The sequence below is a fragment of the Dipodomys merriami genome, unplaced genomic scaffold, assembly GCF_024711535.1.
Source record: "Dipodomys merriami isolate MVZ:Mamm:240054 unplaced genomic scaffold, mDipMer1.0.p SCAF_21, whole genome shotgun sequence".
Lineage (NCBI taxonomy): Eukaryota > Metazoa > Chordata > Mammalia > Rodentia > Heteromyidae > Dipodomys > Dipodomys merriami.
In genome coordinates this window covers 2,988,484-3,009,170 of record NW_027203493.1, presented here as the reverse complement: position 1 = coordinate 3,009,170, position 20,687 = coordinate 2,988,484, and the positions used below count along the sequence as shown (strand labels likewise).

The following is a 20,687-nucleotide window of genomic DNA, read 5'->3' as shown; positions in this document are numbered from 1 at the left end:
AGTGGTTATCTCTAGTGCCAACCAAGGAGGAGAGAGAAAATAGAGAACATAGGGAGCTAAATATATCTTCTCAACTACAATAGTTCATCTTGTTACTGTACTCATTACATTTTATGGTACATGGAATTCATTTTATCCTCATAATGCTAAGAAGGTACAACTGGTACCTCATTTATACATTATATCATTTAAGCCCCAATGAGCTCCCAAAAGTGAGTGCTATTCTTATTGTATAAGTAGTATTTAAAAGTTAAGAATGTGTAGAATTTGAGTAATTGATCCAAGAATAGATGCAGCAAGTAGCTTACATGAAGTTTTCTTCATCTTAAATCATCAGGTTCTCTGTCTTCTACAGCAATCTTTTTTTTTTTTTTTTAATTTTTTTTTCTTTTCCGGTCCTGGGGCCTGAACTCTGGGCCTGGGCGCTGTCCCTCAGCTCTTCAGCTCAAGGCTAGCACTCTACCACTTGAGCCACAGCGCCACTTCCGGTTTTTTTCTTTTTGCTTATATGGTGCTGAGGAATCGAACCCAGGGCCTCTGGCTTGCAAGGCAAGCGCTCTACCACTGAGCCACCTTCCCAGCCCATACAGCAATCTTTATCCAATACTATTGCTCTCAGTTACTTTTTAGTGACAGTAAAATCTAGCATGTATTATGAAGATGAACCATAAAATGGCTTAAAAGGCCATATAGGGTTTAATTCTTCCAAATTTCTAGCCTACTTCTTATTCTTTTCTTCAATGAGATTTCCTTTTTTTGTTTCAGTTTCCTTCTTCCCACCATGCTTCATCCCACTATCAGCTTTTGCTGTTCACTGAAGGGAATACTCATTCCTTCTTCCTTTTTTTCTTTATCTATAACAGTCCCTTGGAAGATTTCCATGACTTGGTCAATCAAACATATTTTTGGAATGTTCCTCTTGAGATATGATATATATTTTCCTTTATTGCAACCATTGCAGCTATGATCTTCCATGAATTTATACGTCATTTGATTAACATTTTTTTGTTCTGTTCATCATGGGGCCTGACCTTTGGGCCTGGGTGCTGTTCCTCAGCTCTTCAGCTCAAGGCTAGCACTCTACCACTTGAGCCACCGCGCCACTTCTGGATTTTTCTGCTTATGTGGTGCTGAGGAATCAAACCCAGGGCCTCATGTGGGCAAGGCAAGCACTCTACCACTGGGCCACCTTCCCAGCCCTGGTCTGATACTTCTATAAGTAAAGTATGACATACAGAAATCATGATGTTAAATCTCTTCATTCTATTTCCTGACTTGAAGGAAGAGCCTAGTGAATTTATTGTTCAATAGGAAATTGTACAGCATAAATGAAAAATGTCAATCACCAGAGGGTGATTTGAAAAGAATTTTGTTCCTCTATGTGTGTATGTGAAAAATACAGCATACTCAATGTCTCTATATGCTGAATGAAAGAAATATTGTGTGTGTGTGTGTGTGTGTGTGTGTGTGTGTGTGTGTGTGTGTGTGTGTGTGTTGCTAGTGGGGTTTGAACTCAGGGCCTCACACTCCTGCGTAGGTTTTTGCTTAAGGCTGGCACTCTATGACTTGACCCATGCCTCCACTCCAAATATTTTTTTCTTTAAATTATATTAGTGAGAGGTGATACTAAAAGATTTTGTTTGGTAGCTATGTATATGAGTTTGTATATGAGTTTACAAACTGGTAATCCAGTACCACAGACTGGATTACTTATATAATAGAAATGTGTGTTATCACAACTAGAGTGTCACCGTATGAGGTTGAAGTGAAGTATTGGCAGGGTTGATTTTTCGTAGGCCTTTCTCCTTAGCATAGAAATGGCTGTATTGCTTTTTGGTGTTTTTTGAAGGCTGTCAGTCATCCTGGATTTACACTAGTGATCTTTACACTAATAATCTCATTGTAGCTTAGGTTTTTCTTTTTTCTTTTTTTTGCCTGTCATAGGGCTTGAACTCAGGGCTTGTGCTGTCCCTGAACTTTTTTTTAGCTCAAGGCTAGCACTCTAGCCACAGCACTACTTCCAGTTTTTTGGTGATTGATTTGAGTTAAGAATCTCATAGAGGGGCTGGGAAGGTGGCTCAGTGGTAGAGCGCTTGCCTTGCATGCCTGAGGCCCTGGGTTCGATTCCTCAGCACCACATATGCAAAAAGAAAAAAAGCCGGAAGTGGCGCTGTAGCTCAAGTGGTAGAGAGCTAGCCTTGAGCTGAAGAGCTGAGGGACAGCGCCCAGGCCCAGAGTTCAGGCCCCACGACTGGACCCCCCCCCCCCAAAAAAAAAAGAATCTCATAGACTTTCTTGCTAGGGCTGGCTTTGGAACTCAGGGCTTGTGCTGTCCCTGAACTTTTTTTTAGCTCAAGGCTAGCACTCTAACCACAGCACTACTTACAGTTTTTTGGTGATTGATTTGAGTTAAGAATCTCATAGACTTTCCTGCTAGGGCTGGCTTTGAACCACAATCCTCAGATCTCAGCCTCCCAAGTAGCTAGGATTGCAGGTGTGAGTCACCAGGATCTGGTTTTCCTTTTTCTTTCTTTTTACTTACTTTCTTTTTTCTTTTTTTGGTTATGATCCAAGGGCTTGAACTCAGGACCTGGGCACCATTTCTGAGATTGATTGTGCTCAAGGCTAGCTCTCTACCACTTGTGCCACAACTCCACTTTCTCATTGTAGCTTAAATATCTCCTCAATAATGATCTCCAAACATAGTCACATTCTGAAGTTCTGAGGGGTTGGATTTCCATATGTAAAATTTTTGAGGAGCACAATGTAGCTCCTAACAGAATAAAATATGTTACACTAAGAAGACTCCACTTCAGCTCTTCATCAAGCCACTCATCTATCCACAAGTATTTCTGTAGAAATACTCACACAGACATGCACAATTTACACATTCACTCAAACATATATACACATGCAAAATACCAGACTATAGTACAATAGAACGCAATGAAGCTTTGAGATGACCTTGTTCTGGGTATGCATTCTGGTTAATACAGTTGCCACCTGTAGCTGCATGGGTGTGTTATTAGAACCATTGCTCCCAATCTCACAAATATATCCATGTTTCTAGTCATATCTTTCAAGGGGAGAAACACTTGGATGAGTAGATGAAACAAGTTGAGACATCCAATCTACCAACAATGTCTTCCTTGTCTCCCAAATTGTATAAATCAACTACTGAGAATTACCATAGCAATGGACTAAGCATTTTAAGGAATGAACAATTTGTTGCTACAGTATTTCTACTTTTCTTGCTTATTTACCAGGGAATGTATTTAATTAATCCCAAAGGGAATTTGGGTGCAAAAAATTGAGCCTACTGAGGTACTTTTCTTTCAGAAAGCTGGCATTTTAAGAGATCAAACTTAAAAAAACAACAAAAAAATGAGTAAGTTGAGAGATGTGAGTGGGGTGAAAAATGATCAGGGCAGACAGCCTCCTGCAGGAGTTCCTGTAAACGCCATCATCTCAGGAATTTTCCAAAACAAAAACAAGAATTTCATAGAGAGAGGCTTTGTCGAGGGTCACTGGGGATGTGGCCTAAGCCGCTGGATTATCAACAACATTCCAGGAAGATCAGTAAAAAGGAAGATTAATAAGCTTTGGTATCTTAATGTGGGCCAATGTACAAAGAAGTTCTGGTTCACAAATGCTTGATGGGTAAACTTTGATTTATGTAGAATTAAAGTTAGTGGATGTCTCTTTCAAATGGATATTTCTGACTTCTTTGCAGGGGCTCCCATAGGGTGGGCCCGAGTGGAATTGGCAGCGTTTTCCCCAATACTGCCAGTGATTCCGAAATACCAGAAATCAACTGACAACCTTCCAGACATTTTGTTTTGTGGGTTCAGGTTTATACTAGAGCTTGTGTTTGTTCACCTTATTTTTTTTGCATTAGGCCACTCCATGGAGCTTTCTCATGGCCTAAATCCTTGAAGCATCTTACAGGAATTCAAGGCAGCTGCTTCAAAGAGTACTTTCCTGATACTTCCTGAACACATCCATCTATGTATTCATGCTAAAGGAAAATTAATACGTAATATTGGGTAAATTAATAATAAGAACAGTGACAATGCTGAAATGAATCATGTACATACCTACATTAGTTGTGTTTATTAAGTTGACCTTCCATAAAATTTTCTGCTGATAATTTTGGGTCATCTCGAAGGCCCAAACTTTAGCTCTTTTCCCTCCTCTCTGTGTAAAGACTTATAGCTATGTTTCTACATCAGTTCTGAAGCCAATATTTATGAAGACCATCATATCTGTATCTCAATGTATTTCCATCTATATGGAAGGGTTTGTGTATATGTGTGTGTATATATGAGTGTGCAAGGACATGGTTGGAGAAGTTACATATCAACTAATTTTGTTTAATATAAATGTCTACCTGGTAAGTATTGAAATCACACCTTACATATGTGGGGAAGTTACCTCCTGCCTATTGCAAAAAATATTACCAATTACAAGGTTGGATAGGAACTTCCATTCTTTATGATTAAGTACATAGAAGGGTATTTTGAAGAGTAGATGCCAGGACAGGATTAGAGTTAGAAGAAACATCTGGGTAGAGACTATGACAAAGAGACTGAGGGACTGCAATAAGGATCTGTCCCTTAGGGAGGAGGCAAGCTGGACAGCAGGATACATAGGATCTCTGAGCACAACCTAATTTTAAAAGAGTTGCAGTGGGGGGTGGCAAGGTGTCTTCACCAAGTCTCCAGGCCCAGAAAGCTGGATCTTTCAGGAAAGGGTGGGATTTCCTGTCTCTATACACTAGCCATTAGCTGAGAGCAGTCGGTAGGGGAGAGCAGTCAGTAGGGGGTGGGATTATGGTACAGACAATGGTAGTTGCAGATTGGCGGCTTGGAAAATGTGTCAAATCTGTCTTCTGAGGCAGATTGGCATAGGTTCATGGCCATCTCACGAAAAAATAATTACTAAGGAGAGACTTATTACTCTGGTCTACTAATTCCTCTTTAGTTTGTGTGCTTTACTCCACATCCATTGCCCTATTTCAGAAAATTGGTTAATACCATCTGTTCTCCCCTGAGTTTTCAGTGAATTTCCTTATGCTATCTTGACACATAAATACTCCTCTCCCTTCGTCCCTACAGCAGTCCTTTGATTACAGTCATATATCTATATCTATATCTGCCCATCTACAGTCATATCTATCTATATAGCTGCATATCGTCATATCAGTATAAATTACATATCTATCTATATATTGCATATCTATTACCTATCATCTGTTATTATTTAGGCTAGACTCCACATATGAGAGAAAACGTAATTTTTGCCTTTAAACCTGACTTACTTTGTATACCATGAAAATTCTTTTTTTTTTTTGATATTATGTTCTTTCTTTTTTTTTTTAATTGTGAAAATACCATACAGAGAGGTTGAAATTACATGGGCGAGCTAGTACATTTGTTATCAAGCATTGTTGCCTCTTCTTTTGTTTCCCCTTACCATTCCTTCCCCTTTCCACCCCATCCCCTCCCCCCCTCACCCATCCCCCCCCCCAAAGTTGTAAAGTTTGTTTTTTGACATAATGTACATCTCATTGCTGCAACTGGAAACCATCTATTTCTAGTGCTCAGAGTACAACCACACATTTTGAAGCAGTAATATCTCTGCTGAGTTTCTACTAAGTTTAAAAAGCCTTTTCCCTACAATTTTCTGATAAAAACACAAACCGTTGCTGTAAGGCTTAAAGCTCCTCAGATGCTTTGTCATTTCCTGAGCTGAGAACCTGTATCTGGGTCTCTAGTCCTCAGTCAGGCTCATAAAGGCTAACAGTGCATATTGCTAACATGAGAATGGGCTGGAGTTCTAATTCTTATTTCTTATTTATTTATTTGTTGCTAATCATGGGGCTTGAATTCTGAGTCTGGGTGCTGTCCCGAAGCTTCTTTTGCTCAAGGTGAACACTTTGGAAGTGGCCAAAGAGTCACTTCTAGTTTTTGTTTTTGTTTTGAGTAGTTGGAGATAACAGTGTCATCAAGTTTCCTGCCTGGGGTTGACTTCAAACTGTGATCCTCAGATCTCAGGCTCCTAAGTAGCTAGGATTACAGGCCTGGCTTATTTTTCCAGACAAGGTCTTAAAAAGGTAGATCAGACTGTTCTTATACTCACAGTACTCTTCTGCCTCCCAAGTGCTGGGATTATGGGCCTGACATGTTCAAATTACTTCCATGTACAAGTAATCTAATGACCCAGCAAGACAAACTTTAAGTGGGCTTGTGAACAGAGTGTGGACATTTGAATATTCATGTGTTTCCCCCAAGCATTCTAAATCATTGAACAACAAGCAAAAAATAGTCAAGTGAAGCTGCTGAAGCTTTTTGTCAGGTCACGATGCTTCCTGACACAGGTGTTAAGTGTGCCTAAGCTACTATCTAGAACTCAGGTAAGAAAAATTTATAGATAATTTTTTGGTTGAGTCCTTGTCAGAGCACTGGAGTTTTAATTGAAACAGAGTCTTGCTATAGAGTCCAGGCTGAGTTTAAATTTGTAATCTTCTCACTTTACTTGTATACTAAGTGCTGAGATTACACATATGAGCCATCATGACCAGCTAGTGAACCTATCTTTAGAATCTGAAACTTAAGGGGCTGGGAAGGTGGTTCAGTGGTAGAGTGCTTGCCTTACATGCAAGAGGTCCTGGGTTTGATTTCTCAGTGCCACATAAACAGAAAAAGCCAAAAGTGGCACTCTGGCTCAAGTGGTAGAGTGCTAGCTTTGAGTTGAAGAGCTGAGGGACAGAGCCTGGGCCCGGAGTTCAGGCCCCATAACCGACAAAAAAAAAAAAGTAATCTGAAATTTAGGAAAGGAATTATGTATTATATTCTCGAAATCTTAACTCATCATTGGATCTATTTTCATACTGACCACAAATATGTAACATAAGATTATTCAGATGAAGTTCTGGGATGGTGCATTCTCTCAAGGTGAGATTTAGTTTAGTGAGTTACATTTCTCATTGCCCCATTTGTTAGGAAATGGAAAGGCTTGGAAAAAATTATATTAAGTGAAGTAAGCCAAGCCCAAAGAAACATAGGTCCCATGGTTTCCCTTATTTGCAATATCTAGTATATGTCTGAGTCAAGCAGAAAAGGTCAGATAAGGTGATGTTAGGGAAATGAACCCTAAGATATGTATTCAAATGTTTTTTTCTTTCATGTGATTGTTTCTAAGATTATTTATAAGATTTATTATTTATAAGATTGTTTATAAGATTATTTCTTTGTTGCTTTGTATGTCCCTCCCCCACAGTATAACCCCTGCTTTCACTGTATTTGATGTCGGTATAATTTGTGGAGGGGAAGGGGAAAAACAAGTCATTTAAATAAGGATACAGGTGGACCTGTTGAAACAATGAGAAGTACAAGTTGTTATGTCAAAAACGAACTTTACAATTTTGGTGTGGGGGGCGGGAAGGATTGGGTGGGGGGCAGGGGGAGGATGGGAAGGGATGGGAAGAGGAAACAAAGGAGGAGGCTACAATGCTTGATAAGAAATGTACTCATTATCTTGCCCATGTAATTGTAACCCCTCTGTACAGTATTTTCACAATAAAAAATAAATAAAATTTTAAAAAAGAGAAAATTCTGGCTCCATACCATATTCAAGAATATGGGGATTATTTTGAATTCCAAAAATTGAAAATATAATTCTATTATCATTACACATAGAAGATTTATCGATAAGACACTTCACATCAATAATGCAATGTAGTCTGGAATCATACAATATTTAGAATTATAATCTTGATCTTAAAATTGATATAGCATCCTTCTTCTAGTAGGAGATACCTAGAATCCTTTCTAGTCATAGTCTCTATTAACTTACATTTCTGCAACACAGCCACATATCTGGTTAGAACAGGTTTTGCATATGAAGGAATTGTTCAGAGAAATTAAACATAAGAAGTAATTAAAATAATTATTAATATTCTCAGTTGATGAAGATAGAACGTTTCATAAGGTTGTCAACCAATGTATAGATCACTGATTATGCTCAATGATCACTTTGCCAATGGCCTTCTTGAATGCATTCTTGACCTCCTTGTTCCTCAGGCTGTAGACCAGGGGGTTCAGCATGGGGATGACCATCGTGTAGAACACAGAAGCAATTTTGTCCGTGTCCATGGAATGACTGGAGCCTGGCTGCAGGTACATGAAGATGATTGTCCCATAGAAGATGGACACAGTGGTGAGGTGGGATGCGCAGGTGGATATAGCTTTCTTCTTTCCCTCAGCTGAACGCATCCTCAAGATGGCAACAAAAATAAGCAGGTAAGAGCTCAAGATGACCGCAAGAGAGAAAAAGACATTGAATGTCACCAGCACAAAGAGCACAAGCTCATTTGTGTGGATTTCGGAGCAAGAAAGAACCAGCAGGGAGGGAATGTCACAGAAAAAGTGATGGATCACGTTGGAACGACAGAAAGAGAGGCGGAAAGTGAGGGCTACGTGGGTGGAAGACTGCAAGAGCCCATTGACGTAGGAAAGGGTCACAAGGAGGACACACACGGCGCTGGTCATGGTGCTGCTGTAGTGCAGGGGTTTACACACGGCTGCGTGGCGGTCAAAGGCCATCGAGGCCAGGAGGAAACTTTCAATAATGGCAAAGGCTACAAAGAAGAACATCTGGGTGGCACAGGCATTGTAGGAGATGATCTTCTCTCTGGTGAGAAACCCTTCCATCACCTTGGGAGTGACGGCCGAGGCATACACACAGTCCACCAGGGAGAGGTTGCTGAGGAAAAAGTACATGGGGGTGTGGAGGCGAGCGTCCAACAGAATCAGCGCGATCATCCCGAGGTTGCCAGCCAGAGTGATGAAGTAAATGAGGGTGAAGATGATAAATAAAGGGACCTGCAGCTCTAGGGCATCGGTTAAGCCCACAAGAATGAAGCCAGTCACCTCTGACGTGTTCTCCATCCCAGTCCTTTGGGAATTACCAGGACAGGCTTCCTGAACAGCACCAGGAGCAGTGAGGTGTGGCCAAGGTCTCTTGCTCTTGTGTCAGCTTCCTGCCCTGTGCGGGAGTCTGTGGAAGGAGCTGGCCTGGGTGCTGTGGGAGGCACAGCTTGAGTGAGGTCCTGCACCTGGAAGTGGTACACATGATCACCGGAGCATCTTTGCTGCCCACAGCTGCTACATGCCAGGCATAGTATGACTCTGGGGCTCAGTTCAGTTGGCCTGGTATATGCTAATCTCTATTACATGAAATCACACAGCATTCTCTTCCAGTCTTTGCAATAGCATACAAGCACCCAGATCTAACATATGCCTAGAGAGCTAAGGATCAGAAAGCACAGTGCAAGAAAGTGTGGTGACACTTTTGTAAATGGTGGTGACAAATCTTGTCCCAAGCATTGCCCACCTGTGACAGACCTTCACCATTCTAGCTGTAGGTGTTCAATGATTCCAGCTCTAGGACACTCAGGATTCTCCCTCTAATGGTATGAGGGTCCCTAATGAGATGCTGTGGTCAGAAATTTCATGACATACAGGAGATGTTCTTCTTGGTGACATGAATTCATTCACTTCCCCAAACATAAAGGAAGACTTTATTCAAATGATTGAATCAAAGCTTTAGCTCTTTTCTCTTCTTGTTGCAAACGAACTCTGTTTTGCAGAGAGGCTGTGTTCTGTTTTGTACCAGCATCCAGGTCTTCAGATTTTTGGTAGGGAGAACAGGGGACTAAAAAAGTATTATCTTATTGTTCCCTGGACTAGAGACTGCCTTCAACTGAGCAGTACTGAATGAGCAATCTGGGTGCACTTACCTCCAGCGTGGCTCAGGTGACAGCTGAATCTGGAATTGCGAACAATATTCATTTCTTCTTGTCTAAAAAAATGTTCATATTCAAGGACTGAATGGCATAGCATTTGCTTTAAAGATAGACAAGCATTCACTGTATATACGACAAAGTTAAGAAATGTACGGGATGGGGTGAGTCCAAGGGGGACGATATTGTTGAAGGGTGTGACATAGATCAAGATGCATTGTATTATATACTGCTTTGTTCAATGACACTCTCTTTGTCTTTGTATAACTATTTAAAGACAGCAATAAAAAATTAAACATCAGTGAGAACCTAGGAAAGACTAGAAAAATGTTATAAAATTTCTAAAATGGTAGTATTAATTTATTTTTGAAAACCTATTCGACAAAATCAAGTGACACCAAAATTGTTTTATTATGTCCATTATGGGTAAATAGAAATAATCTTTTTCATGGATGGAATTCTTAGAAATAAATAGAGAAGTTATTCCAAAAATGGAAAAATCTTTCTTCCTCTTCTTTACACAATATCCTGCCCTTCCTTATGTGATAATGAATGAAACACACTTCTGTGAGAGCCAAAAAATGTATTAAAATAATTAAATCCAGCATTTAGAGTAATTACATTTCATAGGCTGCCTCATCTCCTCAGGTTCACTTACATACATTCTCTGAACAATATTAAATACCCAGATTTTAATATTCTTAAATATATCTGTAAGAGGAACGAACTGTGTCCTTGGCAGGGAAATGGGTGGAACTGGAGATTATCATGTGAAGCAAAGTAGCAAGGTTCAGAAAGAGAAAAGTCACATGTCAATGTTAGATCTAAATACAGACATGTACACCCAGAATTATACACACACACATGCAGCACATACACACAAACATGCAGCACACACATTCCCTTATACATGCTTGTGATGTGGGATTGATTGGGAAGATTGTGGGGAAGAAAAGAATGTTAGATGAGAGCAATACCGAAATCTTTCCCATCTGCAAGTGAAGAGGGCAAGAGAAAACTCGTGGGAGTGAGGGAGGGAGGAAGGGATGAGGAAAGTGAGAGCAAGCAAGGAAGTCAATCTGATTATATACGACACATGCATTTCATTGTGCAATACCATGGTGAAACTCCTTCGAATTAGCAAACACTAAAACAATTAGCGTTTTACTAAAACTGGCAGCAGGAACGTAAAACAGATCCTCTCCTGGGTGTGGGTGCTAGTGGAAAGGAGGATAGGGAAAATAGAGGGTGGAAAAGAGTGAATATCATCGGAATATTTTATGTGCATGTGTGAATATTCAGTAGTGAAGCTCTCTTAGGGATTGTTTTGGAAGGGGGAGAAGGTGATAGAGAAATTGAGTCCAATCAAGGTACATTGTATGCATATATTAGCATGTAAAAATGAAACACCTTTGCAAAACCGATGGATGCTAATTAATAAAAATGTGAGAAAAACAAACTAGTGTAACATTTGAGATGTACAGTAAGTACTATAATACCTGACATTCTAAAAAGGACTTATAATCCTTTAACTGTTATTGTAAATATAAGAAAATAAGAAATTTAGCCCTAATATATGTGTATGTGCATGTGAGAGAGAGAGAGAGAGAGAGAGAGAGAGAGAGAGAGTGTGTGTGTGTGTGTGTGTGTGTGTGTGTGTGTGTGCTAGGCTTGAACTCAAGGCCCCAGCACTGTCCCTGAGCCTTTCTGTTTAAGGTTAGCAACTCTACTACTTGAGCCACAGCTCCACTTTTGGCCTTTTGATAGTTAGAGATAAGTCTCATGGACTTCTAGGCCAGGGCTGGCTTCCAATGGTGAGCCTCAGGTCTCAGCCTCTTGAGTAGCTAGGATTACAGGTATAAGCCACCAGCTATGGTCTCACTTTTAAGCCATTTATATCAGGCATCTGAAGGTAGTAAGTAGGGATTTCTGGAGATGGTAGAGTAGCACAGAGTGTGTAAAGAGTACCAAGAGTAGGAAGATATATTTTGGCAATGTGTCTTGCTGTAGTTGGTATAGCTGTCTTGGTTTTACTTTTCTATTGCTTTCATTCTCAAATGTAAAATATGGCAGTACTTGCACATTTCTGTAATACTCACTTTTGACCCAGGAGCAGCAAAGTGCAGGTGCAAAGGAGGAGGCAAGGAAACCCGTTATGTCCAGACCATTGGTTGGAGGTCCACAGCCTGGAAAGCCTCCTGTGCAGAAGAGCTTTTGTACCTGTGGAGTTGCATGTTCTGGACAGAGCCTGGGCCTGTGTCTTGCAAATATCAAGGCAGAGGTAGCAGTCTTTGCATGCAAGTCTCAGGGGAAGCCGGGCTGTGTGAGTGGCTGTCCCTGAGGTGCTTCAGGACACAGTGGCTCCATCCTGACCTTGACAGGGACAAGGTCCATGTCCTGGGAGACAACACTGTGTGTTGGTTGAGGGTGCTTTTGAAGACATGGGGGAATAAAGGTAGGGGAAAGAGCCTCCCATGATCAAGCCAGCTGTCAGGCTAGGAGAGGAAACACAAAATCCTCCCTGAAATATCTCATGTAGATCATATGAGAGCCTTACACAAACTTTTTCATATGTAATTTTTTTTCCTTCTCAAAGGCCTAGAGATCTCTCAATACATTTTTCCCAGTTTTTCTTCAGTCTTATAAACAGAATTCCCATTTATCTCTCCACTATGGAGATAGTTTCAAAATATTTCCCTTTCTTTTATATTCAGTATTTTATTAATATATAATTATTATATATTTTAAATAGTATAATGAAACTCTTTTCTATATGTTTATATTAAGTAATGACCTTTGTGTAAATCAGGGAAACCAGTACATCTCTCATCTTAAATAGTTATATTTTCTTGTTGTAATATTATTCAAAATATTCTTTTGCACATATTTAAAATATGCAAAACATTATTTTACCTATAATCATTTACTATATGATACCTTCACACAAGAATATATTTTTCTGAATGAATATTTATTAAATGATGAAGCAGTTGATTGACTTTTGAATTTAATTGAACATGTCAATTGCTTCAACTACTGGTTAGTTTGATGAATCATAGACAGTATCTAGATCTATCTTCAGTACATTTCAAGACTCACCACTAACTTTCTGCTCAGTTAAAACTTAGTTTCCCACATGTTCACTCAATGTTCACTTTATAGGATAAAAAATTTTCCTGGAAAAATCCATTGTAGATTAAATCATTTCAAATTCCCTAATAATTTTCCTAGTGAAATGTCACTAAGTGATCAGAGATACATCAAATAATACTAGGTAATAATTCATAAAAATTGTTAATTTAAATTATTAGAATGTAATTTAATAAATATCACTAGATTAACTCTAAATTTCCATGTAGAATAAAAACATGACAAGATCATAGGAAATGTAGGTAAATCCAATAAGCTTTTTTTTTTTGGGGGGGGGGGGTCCGGTCATGGGGCCTGAATTCTGGGCCTGGGCACTGTCCCTCAGCTCTTCAGCTCAAAGCTAGCACTCTACCACTTGAGCCACAGCACCACTTCTGGCTTTTTTCTTTTTGTTTATGTGGTGCTGAGGAATCAAACCCAGGGCCTCAGGCATGCAAGGCAAGTGCTCTACCACTGAGCCACCTTCTCAGCTCCCCAATAAGCTTTTATGTTTGTGCTAAAGCTATGACTTGAACTCAGAGCCTAGGTGCTATCCTTAGCTTTTTGCTCAAAATTAATGCCCTACCACTTGAGCCACAGAGCCACTAACTAGGAATGGACACTAATTATAGTTAGATAGGAATAAAACACTTCTATTGAATTGACTCTAAATAGGACAGATGAAGCTTCAAAAAATGGATTTTGAAAGTTTTTGCCATAAAAAAGGATATTACTCAAGATGCACTGTACTCATCAACTGGCATTTTGACCAGAAACCCTTAAAAATAATAATTAGACTTGAAAAACAAGTAATGAAAGGACATGGTAGGAGATTCATATGCTAAATTTGATTAGAACATTACACAATGTGTATGTGCCAGGAACTCATGATCACTGGCTAATACACATGACTTTCATGTATTTCTTTATGAGTTAGAAATAACATAACTTTTAAAAAGTAGTAACCATCTTGATTTCTGCAGGCAGACTAATTGCTTCCTCCGTACGAAAGCGGGATGGGAGCTTTACTCTCATGGGAGAAATCTCCAGAGGTCTCGAAGACACCATAAGATCATCATGAATTCCAATATGACTCAAGAATGTGCCAGCTTTAGAAGAAGCCCAGTGCATGTCATATTGAGATCCTTTATTATCTCAATGACGACCTTCTGAACTAATGATTGCTATGACACTTCAACCGGGTTTAGGGTAAGATATTCCAATAAAAATATCACATTGCTTCACTTTAAAAGTATGTTCCTGAGAAACTCATTGGTTGTTCTGATTTATCAGTAACAGTCACACTCTGTGGTTATATGGGAGAAATAATCTTACCATTGTTTTTTCTTATTGATGACAAAGAAGTAAGTGGCTCTTAATATAAGTGATTCATACTGTGCACTGCATGCACATTGATGTCATTTCCTCTATTTTCAGCCTTACTGAAATTGGAACTTTTTGACCACTACAGGTACGGGCTCTCCTCTAATAGGACTTGTACAGAAAAAAACATAACTGATTTTTATTATTTTAGACTGATCATGATAGATTGAATGTATTTTCTCAACAGAGAAACTGGTCAACTTTTATATTTCACGAACACTTTAGGAAGAAACTTAATTCTAAAGAGGTGGGCTACATACACTTGTTACAACATTTTGGAAAATGTAATGAGTAGTTTTTAAAATTTCTTTATTTACATTTTACTTATTTTTTAAAATTATCTTTAATTGGTTGTACAAAGAAGTTGCCATTAAAAAAAGCAGTTTATGGTTACAATGTGTTTTGATCAGTGTCACCTCCTTCACAATCCTTACCCACCTCTCCCAACCCATTCTTTCCTTCGTTTTCTTAATTTTGTAGTATATACATTGAATTCTTGACTGCAGTCCCCTTCCTTCTCCTCTTCATTCCGGATCCCCTCTCCTCTTGGCTTTACCTGCCCCACTCTTGCAAGTACCCATTTCCTAGTGTTTATTTTGTTGCCTTTGTCTTTCTAAGGAATTATAATATTTGAGAACTCCCTTGAATCTCTTACAATTCAGTTCATACATCTGTAACCACTTGCATACCACCCAATGTATTTACTTATAGGTCTACAGTCCAATTTTACCTTCCACATATGAGGGAAAATGCAACTTTTGTCTCTCTGGGCCTGACTTACTTCATTTAATATAATTGTTTCCAAATCCTTCAATTCTTTACAAACGGTACAATATCATTCTTTCTAATGGATGAGTAAAATTCTGTTGTGCTTTTATAGCACATCAAGGGGCATATAGTTTAGGAAATTTTCATACAAAAGAGAACTGAACCTGAGGAATGAATCTCCAAAACCTATCGTGTGGACTTCTGTGATCTTGCTGCTTACCCAAACCATGACCACATGTTGAATAGGTTTATAGATTATGCTCTGACTAACTAGTTATTATATACATTATATGTTGTGTTACAGTCCTAATTAATAAATATAAGCAAATAAAAACTTAGAAAAATGTAATGATTATTCTCCAAACTGAAAAATGACCTTAAATGAATTAACATTCTCCAAATTACATTTTAACCCATTCCCATCATTTCCTGTTTATTCTTGGAGGTGGCTTTAACTCTTGAATCTTGTCTCTCATATTTCCTAAAAATTTTATTTATAGCATCACTAGCTTCTTGAATCTTCAATTTCCTTATTGATAGAGTAAGAATTTAAAAATCTCCACATTTTACACACACACACACACACACACACACACACACACACACACACACACACACACACACACACACATTTATATATGGATCCCTTTCTGTTGACCACATACATTCTACACTGACGTCTTTTGTTAAAGTTGGCTAGTGTAATGCTCTCCAGAAACAGGCTCATGACTGAAGAGGCCAGTGTGCAATCCAGAGCTTTTTTATACTTTCATTAGTTTTTACATTTGTAAGAGGGCCATTTCACAGTGTGAAGTTTTTGTTTGATGGTTTGTTTTAGCTCTAATTAAATAAACATATATTGAACAGAGTTCATCATGACTGAGATTGAACCAAAGCAGTCAAGAAAAGTTTGTAAACAGTTTCAAATTGAGTTTCACTTGAATTCCTTTTAGGACATTAGATTTTAGGAATCAGCATGAATCCAGAACTATGACTTATAATTATATTGTATAAATGTGGATTAATTATTCTTTCTCTTGTGCTTTTTAATTTATGTAAAAGTAACAACCTACCAAACTCCTAATATTGAGAAGAAAATGAATATACATTTAAAATTTACATAGCATCTTTTTTTTGGGGGGGGGTCTGGTCGGGGGCCCTGAACTCTGGGCCTGGGCACTGTCCCTCAGCTCTTCAGCTCAAGGCTAGCGCTCTACCACTTGAGCCACAGCGCCACTTCCGGCTTTTTTCTTTTTCTTTTTTGCTTATGTGGTGCTGAGGAATCGAACCCAGGGCCTTGAGCATGCAAGGCAAGCGCTCTACCACTAAGCCACCTTCCCAGCCCTACATAGCATCTTATGCTGCTGGATTTGTTAGCTTTTTCTGAGCCCTGGAGAAATGAACTGGAAAATAGATTCAAGTAAATAGCATGAAGAAGCAAAATTGTGTATGTCTTACTTCACAAATGCATATTTCTCAATTGGGTAGATAATCCATTAAGAGTCTGAATATTCAACAGTTTGTGACCTGGTGAATAATCAAGGCAACAAAATTGTTTTGAAGCCCCTAGGTTTCTTAGGGAATTTCGAACTACAAAATGTCACTAAAGCACACTGTATGCATACTTTCCAATTTTGATTCCATTTACGTATCATCCTGTTTCTCCCCCCCCCCCCCCCCGTGGATATGGGGCACATAGAGGTTCCCCGGGCAGGTGGATGGAGAACCGCACAGGTGTGACGCATTTCATCCTGCTGGGCCTGACCAGCGACCCAGCCCTGCAGATCCCACTCTTCGTAACTTTCCTCTTGATCTACATCATCACGCTGGTTGGGAACCTGGGAATGATCCTCCTGATTCTCTTGGACTTTCGTCTCCACACCCCCATGTACATTTTTCTCGGTAATCTCTCTCTGGTGGATTTTTGTTACTCTTCAGCTGTCACTCCTAAGGTCATGGCCGGGTTACTTAGAGGAGACAAAATCATGACTTACAATCTTTGTGCCACCCAGATGTTTTTCTTCACAGCCTTTGCAACTGTGGAAAATTTCCTCTTGGCCTCCATGGCCTATGATCGCTATGTAGCAGTGTGTAAGCCCCTCCATTATACCACTACCATGACAGGTAATGTGTGTGCATGTCTGGTTATAAGCTGCTATGTCGGTGGTTTCTTGAGTGCTGGAGTGTACACTGGCAACACTTTTCTTCTCTCCTACTGTCAATCCAATGTGGTACACCACTTTTTCTGTGATATTCCAGCTGTCATGTTTGTGTCCTGCTCAGATAGACATGTCAACGATTTGGTTCTTCTTTATGTGGCCAGTTTCAATATCTTTTTTGCACTAGTGATAATTTTAATATCCTATATAGTCATTTTTGCTACTATCTTAAAGATGCACTCAGCTGCAGGACATCGGAAGGCTGTGTCCACCTGTGCCTCCCACTTCACTGCAGTCTCCATTTTCTACGGGACGATTATCTTCATGTACCTGCAGCCCAGTTCCAATCATTCCATGGACACTGACAAAATCTCGTCTGTCTTTTATACTATGATCATCCCCATGCTGAACCCCGTGGTCTATAGTCTGAGGAATAAGGAAGTAAAATACGCATTTACAAAGATATTTTTCAAGGTAAAATAATTTGTACAATATATCTGATGTTGGGAGGAGGCACCAGGTCTTAATTACTAATTCCTAGATCATTTTGTACCCAGTCATATTTGGAGACACAGTGAATTCCAGATCATGAAGTTATATGTAGTCACCTCTCAAACAGTCACCGGTTTGAAAATGAAATTAACTTCCTGTTCAGAAAATCAATACCCAAGGAAGAATAACTATAAACTTTGAGTCTACATTCAAAACACCGTATTAACTGTATCAGTATATTCAATCATTTCATTGCATATGCCGATACCTTCTAGTGTTTTCCTCTAGTCTTTTCTGTAGTAGTTTCCATGTTTCAAATCTTATTTAAGATCCTGAACCCATTGCAACAATGAGATCTACAAATCATTATGTCGAAAAAGGAACTTTACAACCTTGGCAGGCAGGGGAAGGGGAAACAAAGGAGGAGGCAACAATGCTTGATAAGAAATGTACTCATTACCTTGCCCATGTAATTGTAACCCCTCTGTATGGTATTTTCACAATAAAAAAGATCCTCGATACATTTTGAATATTTATTAGAGATGAGAAAGGTTAAGACAGACGAATTTATTTTATTCTGTGCGTGGGTATCCACTCTTTGCAGTACCATTTGTGGAAGAGACAATCTTTTCTCCAGTTTAATGAGAGCTGATTTGATCTGGAAAAACTCTCACTTCTTTAAAAAATTTATTAGCATGTAAAATAATATACATTTCTGTAGCAGGAGGTGTGTTTTGATAAATGTTTATATTGTCTATTGATGATTGTATAATTTTTTCCTTTCTGGTAACATTAAAAGTGTTCTAGTTATTTCAGACATATAGCTTGCCTTGAATTTCCTTTTGCTCCATAGGGAAAAAGAAATGTCTCTCTCTTTCTTCCTTTACCCTATTATGCTAAAATAAATCCTTGCTGAAACTTTCAAAAAATTAAATATACAACTCCTTACTTTTAGACCTAACCAGCCCATTGTGTGAAGTTTTAAGTTAGGTAGAAGCAATGAGATCATTCTTATTTTCAAAGTGTTAACAGAATATATCTATTTTTTTTACAGTATAGTCATCTCAGACCCCAAAGGGTAGAAATATCCTTTTTTTTTTTTTTTTTTTTGCTGATCATGAATCTTGAACTCAGGGTCTAGGCTCTGTCCCTGAGCTTCTTTGTGCTCAAAGCTTGTGCTCTACCACTTAAGCCATAGCACCACTTCTGGCTTTTTTCTGAGTAGTTTATTGGAGATAAGAGTCTCACAGATTTTTCTGCTAGGGCTGGCTTCAAACCATGATCCTCAGATCTCAGCCTCCTGACTAGCTAGGATTACAGGCCTGAGCCACTGGCATCCAGCGAAATCTTTGTTGTTTTTTTTTAATCAATGAAATTAAATATAGCTGTTATCAGTGTGACTCACGTGGCCTAGCTTCACTTCCTACCCTACCACTTGTTGCAGTGTGGGCAGTGCCAAGACCATGTCCTAGAAAACCTTTGATAACACACAGAGAGACAGTCTATTCACTAACACAATGGCAAAATGACCCTGAGGACATGTCAGGGATCTTCCAGAATGTCTTTCCCATCACAAGTACCCAAGCCTTGAGGGCAGAATATGGGATTCGATTAGCCCATCCAGGGCTGTATTTTTCTTCCTCCCTATCTGTTTCTCAAGCAGACACAAGGGAAGTCCAGGCTACCACTCTGGAAGGCAGTGTGGTACCTCCATGACCAGAGAAGTGCATGTGTGTGTGTGTGTGTGTGTGTGTGTGTGTGTGTGTGTGTGTGTGTGTTTAAATGAACGACTTAGTGTGCAGTGTCTTGTTATAGTAGCCTAAATGGACTAACAGAGTAAACTCTACACTCAAAATTCTTGATGTGCTTGCATATTGTTTTCCTTAGTTTAGATTGCTAACAAATTAATAGGGTTCTTATTTCTATATATTGCTGTCATCTAACATTCGTTATTATCTTTCTTTTGCATGTTAGCCTTCCTTTTGTGGCTGAAATGATGTGAAATGTAGGCTTGAATTTGCATTTCCCTAGCGACTAACACATGTTGTGACTTCATGTGCTTAGTTGTCATTTAGATATTTACTGTTTGTACATGTACTGAAATAGTCTCCTAAGAGTCGATGGATGTAACTTTTGCATTTGGGACTATATTTTGAGTTAATATTTGTACATGCTACAAAGAAATGATTCAACTTCAACTCTTTTCTTCTCAATACTTTTTAATTAAGGTACACTTTGAAATATTTGCTCTCAAGACAAGCCTACATGAATGAGGCTTAGTTAAGGACATTAAGGTATGGGACTTAAGAGCCAGGAACTAAAAACAAACACTATTAATAGGTAACTGGAAGTATCTCACTCTTTATTAGGCTATAGCATCTAGCTACACTCTGATCCTTGTACTAATGACTGGCTCAGAGTTGTGGATAAGCAGGCCCTAGATAAACATTTTAGCACAAACATCTGATAAAACACATCCTTCAACTCCGAAGGAAACTGTTAAAGAAAAATAAATATCATAGCTTCTACTGATAGAGTTTCCTGCACTAAATAACTACCTAGGGAAAAACACCCAGTAGATTCTCAAATGTGTATCACCAAGGTTAATTAAGGATTTTTTTTGGTCTCTGGTAATCACAAACTTATTATTGTAAAAACATATCCAGTATACAAGGACGTGCTCTGATTACTTCTTCTTCTCTGCTAAAGGAAACCTAGAAACATCACATTTAACCAGACTTTCCTTCATTCCCCTTGATATCACAAACTTAGTCATCATGGGTGCCACCAAACAGTAGTACCCTGTATCACAAACTCAGAGCCCTAGTTTGAGATTATGGTTTCTAGGAATCTCCTTGGGTCTGAACTAAGATCTTATCTGAAGGTTTCAGTGACACAAAGAGGCTGTCACTTTCTGTTCTTCAACTGAACTTTTTTTTAAACTGAAATTC

The 20,687-nt window shown here is 38.9% G+C and overlaps 2 protein-coding genes across 2 annotated transcripts; one reads left to right on the top strand and one right to left on the bottom strand.

Annotated features, from left to right (window-relative positions):
- Positions 1–8,012: 8,012 nt before the first annotated feature.
- Positions 8,013–8,951, bottom strand: LOC138834127 (olfactory receptor 5B12-like). The gene has a single exon (XM_070032890.1). It carries the CDS (start codon positions 8,949–8,951, stop codon positions 8,013–8,015), a length of 939 nt encoding a protein of 312 aa, XP_069888991.1.
- Positions 8,952–16,803: 7,852 nt separating this feature from the next.
- Positions 16,804–17,727, top strand: LOC138833552 (olfactory receptor 5B2-like). The gene has a single exon (XM_070031829.1). The coding sequence runs from the start codon at positions 16,804–16,806 to the stop codon at positions 17,725–17,727; it is 924 nt and encodes a 307-aa protein (XP_069887930.1).
- The last annotated feature ends 2,960 nt before the right edge of the window (positions 17,728–20,687 follow it).